The following is a 12,643-nucleotide window of genomic DNA, read 5'->3' on the forward strand; positions in this document are numbered from 1 at the left end:
GCCAATCATTAGCGGACCGGAGTTCCGCAGTGGCAACCCCTAATCGGGAAAAGCCGAAAGTCACAACAACGAGCCCTTTTGTTCCCAAACTCTTACTTAACTTAGCAGTGGTTTTATTTTAAAATTGGCTATATGCTATCAGTAATTAACATGAACATTGACAACCGTCAAGCATCTTTGTTTCTCAAACTGTAAAAAAAAAAAAAAAGCTGGATGCTTATTTAGGGACAGTTGATCTCAAAAACATTATAAAATATACAGCAGTAACGATATAAAGCATTCCACTCTGATACAGTTACTCATTGCGTCTTCTTCCAGGTTTAACTCTGAACTTCGAGCCCTTACTGTAGAATTGGTGACTTAAAGTAATTGCAGGATCAGGAACAACAGATATACTTTAAAATACGTAGTAACGTTCTTGTGTTTTGCACCCGCACAGCGCCACCGCCCTGTCCGAATCCCGTCAACCTCCTTAATTTGGATAAAGCTTGTCGCAGAAAGTTCATCGATATATATTTTGTTCTGTAAATATCTTTAATATTACACATCAAGCTCAGACAGACAAACCCGGTCAAGAAATGTTAAAAATAAATCTCTGCTAACCAATAAAAATCGGCTGGATTAAGGAATCTCACCCTTTACGTAATACCATGACAGAATTTTACGAAGCCTTTCGGACTTAGAATCGTGACTCTCCGGAGTACCATGGAAACCGAATCTAACGCTGGGAGATACCAGGTGGCTGTTAAGTTTATATTGAAGGCAGTGACAGAGTACTGCGAGTATACATTGTCTCGTTAAAAACGGCAATGTCTAGAGAACAGGAGAAAGACTTGAACGTATTTCTGAAACAAGTGGACAAAGTTTGTAAGTGTTGACTAGTGTGTATGTGTATCGAAGATCTGGTGTGCTTGTTTACTGCACTCGGATAGTCTTTTATTTGGTCTGGTACAACCGTGATCTGCGTAACCTACGTTTAGGATGTCTAGTGTCATTTCCTGGTCTTGTTTTGTCTGCCTTTTCAAACACTTGTTTTCATGTTGTCAGCCGCCATAACGTGGCCACTCGTCATATACGTCTGGCCAACAGCTGAAAACGCTGCAGGGACTCAAATCGAAACAAGTGCGAGTTAAACTTGAAGCTGAGCTGAGGAACGTTTGTGAAGCCTTTTTTTTTCAGAACATAATTCCTTGTCTTGCCTATTTTGACTGAAAGAAATGATTTTGGTTGAAAAGGATCAAATGACCGGTCCACCCTCCCAGTTCTTCTTCTTCTTTCGACTTTTCCTGGTTAGGGGGTTGCCACAGCGGATCACTGTCTGCACATGATTGGCAGTGAAGTTTTACGGTGTCGAGTTGCCAGCCCGGTGCCCAATCTTCCACAAGGCACGCACACGCACTCACGACTAGGGCCAATTTAGTGTGTCCAATCCACCTACAGCATGTCTTTGGGATGTGGGAGGAAACCGGAGCACCCGGAGGAAACCCACGCGACCACAGGGAGGACACGCAGACTCCGCACAGAAGGCACCCCAGCTGAGGATTGAACCAGAGAACCTCTTGCTAACGGCTGCACCACCGTGGCGCCCACCTGTCCACCCTCCCGGTTAATAAAAGTATTTACAAATTTCTGAAATTTCAGAACTTGACACCCATTATGTTGTCTTAGGCTGACGTGAATTTCGAGCAGGATTCCTGTGCAGAGTTCTCCAGTGTTGCCTAACACTTGGACCTCTTGCCTCCAAAAACAACCAAGGACACTTTTTAAAAGATTACAGGCCAGGGGTCATTTGGTAAGCCGTGGTGGTGCAGCAATAGCGTTGTCGCCTCACAGCAAGAGGTTCTCCTGTTCGATTCTCGGCTGGAGCGCCTTCTGTGTGGAGTCTGCATGTCCTCCTCGCAGTCGAGTGTCGTTCGAAAGACATGCATGAATGGGCGTGTCTTCGTTAAAGGTTGGGCGTCGGGCTGCCACCTCGGCACCATAAAAATAAATCGACTGCCAATCATTAGTGGACTGGAGTTCCACTGTGGTGACCCCTAACTGGGAAAAGCCGAAAGAAAAACAACAGACCAGGGGTCATTTTACTCTTTGGACCCCAAATCTCCCCCACCCCTTTACCTTCACCGCTGTCTTTCAAGTCCAGCTTGGGAAAACATGACTCAAGACTCTTGGGTGCTTTCCATCAGAAAAAAAGGGGTAATTCATGGTCTGGGAGAATATCTCTCAATCTCTTAGAGCAAGAAATCTGGACAAAGTCATAAATAATGGGGGGACAAAGGCCCAAAAATAGGGGCACTTTTTAAATATTGCTCTTACAAATTTAGGAAATTGATAGAATAACAGGCCTTGCATTAGCATGAATTTTCTGAAGGGTATGAAGTCTGAAACTCAAATGTCTGTCATTATTTTCTGACTTCAATATTCACTGTTGTCAGAAAACCACAATTTTATGAGAAATGGACCAAAAATATGTGGCAAAAATCTGGACATTCTGTGAAAATCTGTACAGTTAAGAGGTATGTCTGGGACTCTCTATGTCCTTTCAGGGGCATTCCCCAACCACCCAAAGAACAACTTCCAGTGTTTCCACAGGTGTTGCAAGACCTGTTGGATCAAGGCACCATTCAACATGTCCCTGTTCATCAAAGGGGCAAAGGGTTTTATTCCAGGATGTTTCTAGCTCCAAGAAAAGAAGACCCCTGGAGACCCATCTTAGACCTTTTCTTCCTCGACACCTACTTGAAAGTACCCACCTTCAGGATGCTCATATTACAAACTCTGTTCCCTCTGATCTTACCTCAAGCTTTTATGGCCTCAATAGACATAAAGGACACCTACCCTCACATTCCAGTTCATCCCAGATACAGGAAATATTTAGGGTTCTCTGTAGCCTTTGGACACTTTCGGTTTCCAGCTTTACCCTTTGGTCTTTCTACCGCCCCAAGGGTATTCACAAAATGCCTAGCACCAGTTGTTGCAGACTGCAGGGCATCTAAGTTTTCCCATACCTGGACAACCTTCTTTTCCAAGCAGTCAGTCCGAGCCACTAGAGCAAAATCTCAGCCATGCAGTTACCATCCTTCTTTCTCTAGGATTCGCTATAAATTACCAAAAGTCTGTTCTCTCCCTATTGTGGGACCACATTTTCCTGGGATGCAGGATCCAAACAGGCCTCATGAAGGTTTCCCTTCCCATTCAGGAACTCAGTGCTTTCTTTCAAAGTCTCATTCCTCTCTCTCTCACATTTCAGCCAGAACCCTGGGTTACATGGCATCCGCCATCCCTATGCTCCCTCTGGCAAAAATGCACATGAGTAAATTGTAGCGGTTCCTGAAATTGGTGTGCACACAACATGCACACCCACTGGCATTCCAAATTCCTGTTTTTCTCTGACTGAAGAGGGAAACAACCTGGTGGATTCAACAACTCTCTGCCAACCCAGGCTTCCCACGTCATCCTCCTTCACCAGTACAAGAGGTGTACACAGATGCCTCAGACACAGGTTGGGGGGCAGCCTTCGGCTCCATGAAAGCACAAAGCATCTGGTCACCCTCTCAAAGAAAGATCACATCAGCATAAAAGAAATGAGAGCACGGCTGCTGTCACTCCAGGCGTTTCAGCCTCTCCTGATTCCAGGGCCCTTAAAAATTTTCAGAGACAACCTAACAGTCTTCTGGTATGTGAACAGATAGGTGGGTGGGGGGGGCAGGACTTACCTCCTGTGCAGACTAGCCCTGCAAGTGTGTGAGCTGGCAGTCAAATTGCAGACACACCTTCAGGCAGTATACATTTGCTCAAGCCTGAATGTATTGGCAGACGCATTGAGCGGGTCCAAAACAACCCCCCACAAATGGATGCTTCATAGAGACATGTGCTTTGACATTGTCCACTGATGGGGTACCTCACAAGTAGATCTCTTTGCCTCTCCCATGAACAAATAGCTTCCTCAGTTTTGTGCCAGAGATGCACGCCTTCTGGTCTGGAAAATGGATGCCCTCAGTTCTTCTTGGAGAAAGATGTTTCTATTTGCATTCCCTCCCCTACCTCTCACCTCTCATTCCAAAAGTCCTGCTACAGACCAAAAATCTTGATGGTGACTCACCTTTGGCCGAGACAGCAGTGGCTCCCCTTACTCCTGCATTTAGCCAAGGGCAGTCACCGCAAGTTACTCCACAGTGTGGACCTACTCACACAACACAAGGGAACCCTCATCCACCCTCACCTGTCAACCCTGCAAATGACATTGTGGGTGATAGGGCCTTGATTCCTTTCAGACACCTTTTTTCAGAGGACATGCTTAAGGTAGTGCAGGAGGCCAGGAAACCCAATACTAGAAAATCTTATTTATCCAAATGGAAAAGATTTTCACTTTGGTGTCTCTCACGTAACCTGGACCCACTAACAGTAGAAGTCCCAGTGGTTCTCTCATATTTTTTTAATTTCTTCAAGTCTTTTGGGTTTCTAATACCATGACGGGAATGGACCCCATTCCTAAGTCAAAGTACAATTAATGTTCATGAAATTAGTATTGTTTCAATCTTTGATGTCAGACAGAAGTGCTCTTCGCAGCACCCGCAATGTTCCCAGTAATGACTCTTTCTGCATTTCATATGGGGTTACTTGTCCGTCCATCCATCCTCAACCCCTTTTTTCCATTTTGCACATGGGGTCGGGGGTGTCACTTCAACAGTGACAGCCATCTCGAGCCAAGGTTTACATCGGTGGGGGCTAGCCCTGCCACTGTAGTTCAATCTGTGCCACTCATTCATACACACACACACACACACACACACACACACACACACACACACACACCTGCCACTCATTCATGCACACACTCGCACCTAAGAACAATTTACAGTGTCCAATCCACCTACTGCATGTCTTTGGAATGTGGGAGGAAGCCAGAGCACTCAAAGGAAACCCACACGACTGCAGGGAGGACATGCAGACTCCGCGCAGTTATTCTAGTAACTTTTTTAAGTTTGAAAGAGCTATACTTAAAATCTGTGCCCAATTTTGTGTATTTGCCCCCCCCCCATTATGTTTGGCTTTGCCCAGATTTCTTGTACTTACAAGTTGAGAGTTATGCACGGGAAGCAAGGGCCCTCTTCACTCCGCAGCTTGAAGTGTTCATTCCATCTTTTTACTGTATGTATTTGCATTACCTTTTGAACAAATCTGCATTAGTTGCTTGTGTATGAGCTTTAGGTTATTCATAAATGTAAAAATCAAGCATGCTGTCATAATCAGATTACTCCACCCAAAGTTCATATTCATTTTTACATAATTTCTGCAAAACAAGAAGCAAAAATGACCATGTTACAGAACACAAATAATACACTGCATATGCTCCAAATGTCTGGAGCTCAGCACTCAGAAAGAACACGTCACTTAAGCAACATCAACCAAATTCATTTACTCTGATGCCAACAGCAGCTTGCCTCTTCTTATTACTAAAAACAGGAAAGGACCTGCTAAATCAGGAGGGCTTTAAAACAGAAGCAGTTATGATGTTTTCCTAAACCAGAAATTATTCATGGTCTTACATATGTACTGTCTACTACTATTGGAACTGTCTGGGTATCTTTCTTCCATATTGCTCTTGTTTCTGTCTGCAAATCCTGCTATTTTATGACTTTGTGTCTGTCTGTACTCAAGACACTGTAGATACAGGGTGTGGCAATTTCAATGATCAATGCTACTTTTGGTTTCTTTTCATGGACCCCTATGTCTGGTTTTCTAGCATCTATCTTTTGAGCTGTTGGTAATGGGTGATCCCATGTGATGTAAACTTCATCATTTTCTGTGATGCTTTGTGGCTGATGTTTCCATTGTTTTTCAGCCTCTTTAATAGCATAATGTTTGTACAATCCCTAGGGCAACAGTCTTGCCACATTATTATGCCTTTTAGTATACAGTCCTTCTGCCATTAGTATGTCACAACCAGCAACGAGGTGTGCAACTGTTTCAATTCTGTTTTACCAAACCTACATTTGTCTGTTGCTTCCACATGTTCAATGGACTTAATGTGTACATAGCCCACTATCTTGGGCCGCCAATATTAACCTTTCATCTATTGATTTGAATTTGCCTCTCCGTAACCATTTCTGTGTTTGATCTTGGTCAACATAAGGTTCTTCCAGAAGATTTCTCTACTTGCAGCTATATTTATGCATTTTCCACATTTCTTGCCTTATCATCTGGTCCTTCACCTTATATTCAATCATTTGTTTTTTGGCATATTCAGTTGCTGCCTGATTTTTATCTACTTCTGGTTTGATTTCCACTCCTGCTTGATGCCTATATGCTTCTGCTAGATTAAGCATAGAAGTAATCTTAGATTTATTCTCCTCATGTTTCAAAACTTTCACTATGTTTGGGTCTTGTGAGGTCATCAGATATGTGTGCAGTCCCACGATTGCAGATCTATACATGCAATCAATTTCAAGAAGGCCAATACCCCCTTTGGAACAGGGGATATATAATCGTGGTATGCACTGATTTTTATAAATCATTTGTTAAGCATGAAGCATCCTTCTTGTTTTCCTGTAACTGTAAGTTAGGACAGGAAGAGCAAATTGGTTTTATAGCTTGAATTTTGTTCCTAGATGTCAACCCTGTTTTCAGGATTAATTTAAGTCTTCTAAAGTATTCCTTACTAAGTTGTATTCACATTTGTTCATGTTTTATTGTTGATCCTTCATCAGTTCCCAAATATTTATACACTCCTCTTGCTCAAGTTCTTTTATATCATATTCTTGTCCCAATTTGATGTTTTCTTGGTGCTGCAGTTTTCCTGCTTTAAAGGTTGCTTTTGCACATTTATCAAGACCAAATGACATTCTTATATCATCTAAAAAGTTTTGACCACTTGCAGTTGTGCTTTCAGTTCCTCATCTGATCAGCTGTACAGTTTTAAATCACTGACAAAGAGAAAATGAGAAGCTTTACACTTTGTTGTTTTCTAGGAGCCAAATTATAGCCATGGCCTAAGTTGTTAAGTGGACTGCTTAATGGGTTAAGGGCAAGACAGAACAGCAGTGGTGACAGAGCCACCTTTGAAATATCCCCTTTGAATTTTTATCCTTGGAATAATAATTTCTCCTTTATCATGGCTTAATTGCAAAGTGGTCTGCCACAGTTTCATGGTCACTGTAATGTAGTCGACCAGTGTAGAGTGTATCTTATCCATTTTTAAGCACTGTTATCCATGCATGTGGGATACTCTCAAATGCTTTTTTGTAGTTAGTCCATGCCATGCTTAGATTCTTCCCCTTTTTACAGTTTTCCACTTTGACTTTATTCAACTACAAGTGATCCTTTGTTCTGTATGACTTTATTTTATTGCCCTTTTGTTCTATTGCCATAATTGAGTTTACTTCTATATGACTATTAACTCTGTTGGCATCAATTCCAGTGCGTAGTTTATATGTCATTATTGGCCTATAATATTTAGGGTAGCTTGCAGATTTACTCTTAACTAGGAACATTGTTTTTACTGTTGTTAGCCAGGTTGGTGTAAGTTCGGGGTGTGCTTATAAATAGTTCTTAGTCATGGCTAAAACTTTTTGCAAAGATGTTAATACCTTTTAACCAAAAGTTAGGTACTGCATCTGGGCCTGGGGTTTTCCAGTTAGAGGCTTTTCTTAACTTTGTTTCAATCTTTCTTGCTGTTACTTCATCCCATTTCATATCCTGTACCTTTAAACTTCTTATTCTTTCTTTTACTTCTATCCATTTAGCATTTTTGTTATGTTCCACAGCATCATAAATACATTTTGGAGAAGTATTTATTTCTTCTTTTTTTCGCAGTCTTTCAATTCCTAGGTTCATAGGTTGGTACTAGGCTATTGGCCCTAGGGCCTATGCAAGCCTAGCCATAACAATTCCCTGGCTATTTCTTCCCACAGTATTTACTTCCCTGGACCCCTGTCTAGCAGGGCAACTGACGTGATCCCAGGGGTGAATTTCCTATCTCCCATCTAGTCATCAAGGCTCCTTTTGAAGAGGGCCAAAGAGGCTCTGCTTGACATGTATGGGCAGTCTGTTCCAGAGTCTGGGGAGTCTCTGGGTCAGGAACCTATCCCTCCAGCATGTTTTCATTGTGATGACAAGGTTTAGATCTCTGGAGCATATGTCTCTGAGGGATTGATATTTCTTTAAGTGTAGCATGTCCAACAGCTCTGGGTTTGACATGGCCTTGTATGTTAAGCAGAGATCGCCTCTGAGTAGACGATATACTACAGAGCATAGGTAGAGTTTTTTTAGACGGCCAGCATAGGGCATCTGCTTTAGGCCTGTGATTCTTTTAGTGAGGTATTCATGCGACCTTTCCAGTTGTAGATGTCTTGAGGGGTACATACCAAACGGGGCATTGTATTCTATAATGGGTCTAATGAGGGATGAGTACAGTGGGACAATGACCTTCTTTTTTCTGGATGAAAAGCCCTTAGTGATGAGGAGTGCCACATAGAAGGCTTTCCTGACTGTTGTGGCGATGTGGTTATCGAAGGTGAGACCACTGTCCACCTGTGTCCCTAAGTCTCTTATCACACTTTCAGTGTTTAGTGTACTGCCACCTATGTGGTAATTCATAGGTACATGTTTTTTTCCCAAAGGGGATAACTATACATTTCTTGGCATTGAGCTTGAGCACATGGCTCTGGCACCAAGCATCTGTTTCTGTAAGGCCCTTGTGTAGAATATCCACATCACTTGGGGATTCAGTAATGACTTCCAGTTTGCAGTCATCTGCGAACTTTGTTAGCCAGAGTCCCTTGGTGTTGGCCTGTACTTCAGAGAAGTAGATGCCAAACAAGAGTGGTCCCAGGACTGTTCCTTTTACATTGTTTCCCAATTCTTTATAAAATGTTTTTTTGGGTCATCAATAAATTGCTTATTTTGTACTTTTCATTTATATTTATCTGCATATGTTCTAAGTTTTCCCCTGTGCTGAAATTTGTTTGTTATTTGTGATAGTGCATTATAGATCCTGATCTACTGTGCATTACTTTTATCACGTCAGTTTTTCTAAGTATTTTTGTTAATCTGTTCTGTCTTCTGTACTCTTCTATCAGTGACACTTCTTGTCTTAATTACTTTATAGTTTTCTCTGTTTGATACTTCCCTGATTATATTTGATTTCTTCCTTTCCTCTCCCTCACTACCCTGTGTTCTTGTGGTAGAACTTTATCAGTTATTAATTTAGCTGTACAGTAATATATCCTGTTTACTTCTGTTATATTGCATGGATCTCTTTGGACAGTTCTAATTATTGTGTTCATTTGTTTTATAAAACTTGGCTTTTTGGGTTTTATTAACCTTCTGCAGTCTATTGCTTTCATTGATCTTAATATGTCTATCTATCTCTGTTAAATCAAGCAACTCTTCTGTTAGCTCATTTTCTTCTAAATTGAGGGCACATTTTTTGTTTTCCATTTCCTGCAGGCATTCTATAGACAGTTCTATAGCATTGTCCTGTGGCACAGTCTCTTCAGTTTCATCCTGTGCCATCCGTTGCACTGTGATATGGGAACTCACTGGCCTGTCACTCCTCAACATTGAGTGCGTCAGAGTTTCCATAGTTTCCTGTTCCTTCCCTTGCTGTCCAGCTTCAAGTGAATGTTTATAGTGGTTTCCTGTGGAAGACTCCAAAATATCTTCCAATTGCCTCCTGTTTCACTAGTTTCCCCTTAATTTGGATGTCCTTTGCTCTATCCTGTTGTGGTGCTTTCTGAATTAGATTTTCTACACTGAATCCTTCACTTTGCAGGTACTCCATAACCTCAGTTTCTATTTCTTTAACTTCTCCATTACTAATCATCTTTTCTACTTTCCCTCTTTGTCTTCTTATTTTTTTGTATTGTAAAGTGTTCATGTCCGCATTCCTTTGTCTGCATTTCTCTTCAAATATTTTTGGTGCTGCTCTTTTTGTATTAATTGGTTTTGCTTTCTCCTTTGCATAGATATTACCCCATATTAAATCTCTCTTTCTTTCCCATGAACATATGTCTTCTTCAGGTGTCGCCTGATCTTCCTGTTTTTCCTTACTCTGGGAACTCATTCCATCATGCTGTGATGTAACCTGTCTCAGACCTTCTACACCAAGTCCTTCACTTCGCAGGCACTCCATAACTTCAACTTCTATATTTTTTACTTATTCTTTTCTAATCTTCTTTTCAACATTCCCACTTTGTGATATTTTTTTATTGTGAAATTTTCCATATTTGGATACCTTTGCCTATATTTCTCTTTGAATATCTTTGAGGTTGTCTTCTTTATATTGATTAATTTGGCTTTCACCTTTGCATAAATATTGCACCATAACAAGTCTCTCTTTCTTTCCTATATTCATATTTCCAAACAGTTCAAAGTTTCTTCGTCTATATACTGTTTTTCACAAATCTGTTGTATTAATGAACACAAATGTTTATTTAATGCTTCTGACAGTTTTTCTTGAAGTATTTTTTCTTTCCTCTAATTTCTCTCTTAATCTTTTTGCATATCTTGTGTCTGGAAATTCTGGACTGTTAGCATAATAGTAACAATACACAATTTCTTTCTTATCCTCAGTAGTCCACTCTATCGTCTTTATGGCTCTCTTCATTGGCCTATCAGTTTTTGTGATTTTTCTGGACTGCTACTTCCTTCTACAACATGGGGTCCATCCTTCCCCATGGACCTGGCCTAGCCCCATTGTAGGAAATTTCCCATATTTTGAGGATTCTACACTGTCATGTTTTCTAGTCATGCCACCAGTGCACCTACCAGCATTGGGCACTTTTTGTTATCCTGGCTCTTGTGCACCTAGCTATCTTTTTAATTTTTGACCTACTTCTTTCTATGATATATGCTATATAAATACATTCTATATATCAGTGTCGTCTTGTGAAAAAAAGCAGGGTCCACCTTGTGAAGGTACTCCCCAATACTTGAGGATAAATTCACTTTTAGCAATACTACTCTCCTTTGCTGGCTGACTTATCATTTCTCCATTTGGATCCCTCTCTCATACCTGTGTGAGTTGTTGGATGCTGGTCTAACTTATTCTTCAGTGAAAGTACACGTCCGCTATCTCTGCCTATCTACCTGTCACCCCCCCCCCCCCGCTTGGCTTCCAGATTTGAGGCCAAACAATTCCTGAAAGGTGTCCTTAACATGAAACCTCCCAGGAAACTAGCTTCACCCTCCTGAAATATTAACTTTGTCGTGGAAAAACAACTTTGGCTCCTTTTGAGCCAGCAGCTTCTGCCTCTCTAAAATACTGCTCCTGGAGAACAATCTTGCTGCTGGCAAGCACGTTTGCCAGAAAGGTTTCTGAACTTCAGGCCCTTATGACCTCCCCACTTTTCTTGGTGTTTCACAAGGACAGGGTATCTTTCCATGCCATTCCCACCTTTATGCCTAAAGTGGTAAATGAGTTATCCCTCAACCAAGCTATCGATCTTCTACCTTTTTCTCTTCATCCCAAAACTCTGCAGAAAGAGTTCTGCACACTCGGGATGTGCACAGACAGCTTACGTTTTACTACCTTGACAAAACCAAGAGTATTAGGAAATCAAACCAGTTGTTTGTATCCTTTCATCCTCGAGCCCTAGACCTTCTTGTCTGTAAACATACTATTTCCAGCTGGATTTCTAAGTCTGTCTCCTTCTGCTAGTAATACCATTGGAAAGAGCCTGTATTCTTCCGTCAAGGCACACTCCATCAGAACTGTTGCCTCCTCAGGCACCTTCTTCAAAGGGTTGGACACCAGTTCCATTCTGGAGGCAGCTACTTGGTCATTAGTCCATACCTTCACCAAGCATTACAAACTGGACAATCTCTCCAAATCCGGGGCAGGGTTTGCTAGGGGCATTCTCCATGGCTTTTTGAAAAAGCTCCTCTGCTCTACCTCCTCACTGTCCTTCTCCTCATGAGCTTTTGCATTCTCACTCATGTAAAGAATACTGTAATAGCAGATTAGTTGTGTAAAATCGTACCGTAATGTTAGATTTCCTTCTCTTCTCTGTTGCAGTAGTCTATCCCTCCTTCCATCCTCCTGGACTTGTTGTTCTTCCTTGGATGTACTTAGCCTACATACCTATTTTGCAGGCTTTCTCCCTGGGGCACTCAGTTCTGAGGATGGTATGCATGTACATCCCTTTTATTGCCTACACCCAATAGCAGACTTACATGCAACGTACCACACACTTTAAGCACTAAAAGTATTTTGTATACTAGCAGACGTTGGGCACTTGACAGGCACTCTCCCTCATGGAAAGAATACTGCAACAGAGAAGAGAAGGACATCTAACGTTATGGTAAGATTTTACACGACGAATTTAGCTTGATAAATTGACAAAGTAAGATAACCTTAATTTATAAATTATTGCAGTTATTCATTAAGTATAGTCCACCACCTTTTCTTCCAGAGCAATAATTAGGAGAAACAGGCAAACATACCTCTCAACCTATTAGATCAAGAAATCTAGAAGAAGCTGTAAGTAATGTGGAGACAAAGGCCCAAAAAATAGGGACGCTTTTTAAATATTGCTCTTACAAACATAGAAAGTTGATAGAATAATAGGTTCTGCATCATGCAAGTACAATATTTCAGTACAGTGTTTTCCATTATCACCCTGTAAACCTATGGCTTAAA

At 41.4% G+C, this 12,643-nt stretch overlaps 1 protein-coding gene across 1 annotated transcript in view; it reads left to right on the top strand.

Annotated features, from left to right (window-relative positions):
* Positions 1–496: 496 nt before the first annotated feature.
* Positions 497–12,643, top strand: part of TTC12 (tetratricopeptide repeat domain 12) — a 1,640,087-nt gene continuing 1,627,940 nt past the window's right edge. Inside the window, exon 1 of the mRNA XM_044081062.1 lies at positions 497–867. Coding sequence (XP_043936997.1) covers positions 810–867 — 58 coding nt within the window. The 5' untranslated portion in view covers positions 497–809. The remainder of the gene's footprint in view (positions 868–12,643) is intronic.

Source organism: Protopterus annectens, chromosome 8.part0 (assembly GCF_019279795.1).
Source record: "Protopterus annectens isolate FY-2018-M chromosome 8.part0, PAN1.0, whole genome shotgun sequence".
In the NCBI taxonomy this organism is placed as follows: domain Eukaryota; kingdom Metazoa; phylum Chordata; order Ceratodontiformes; family Protopteridae; genus Protopterus; species Protopterus annectens.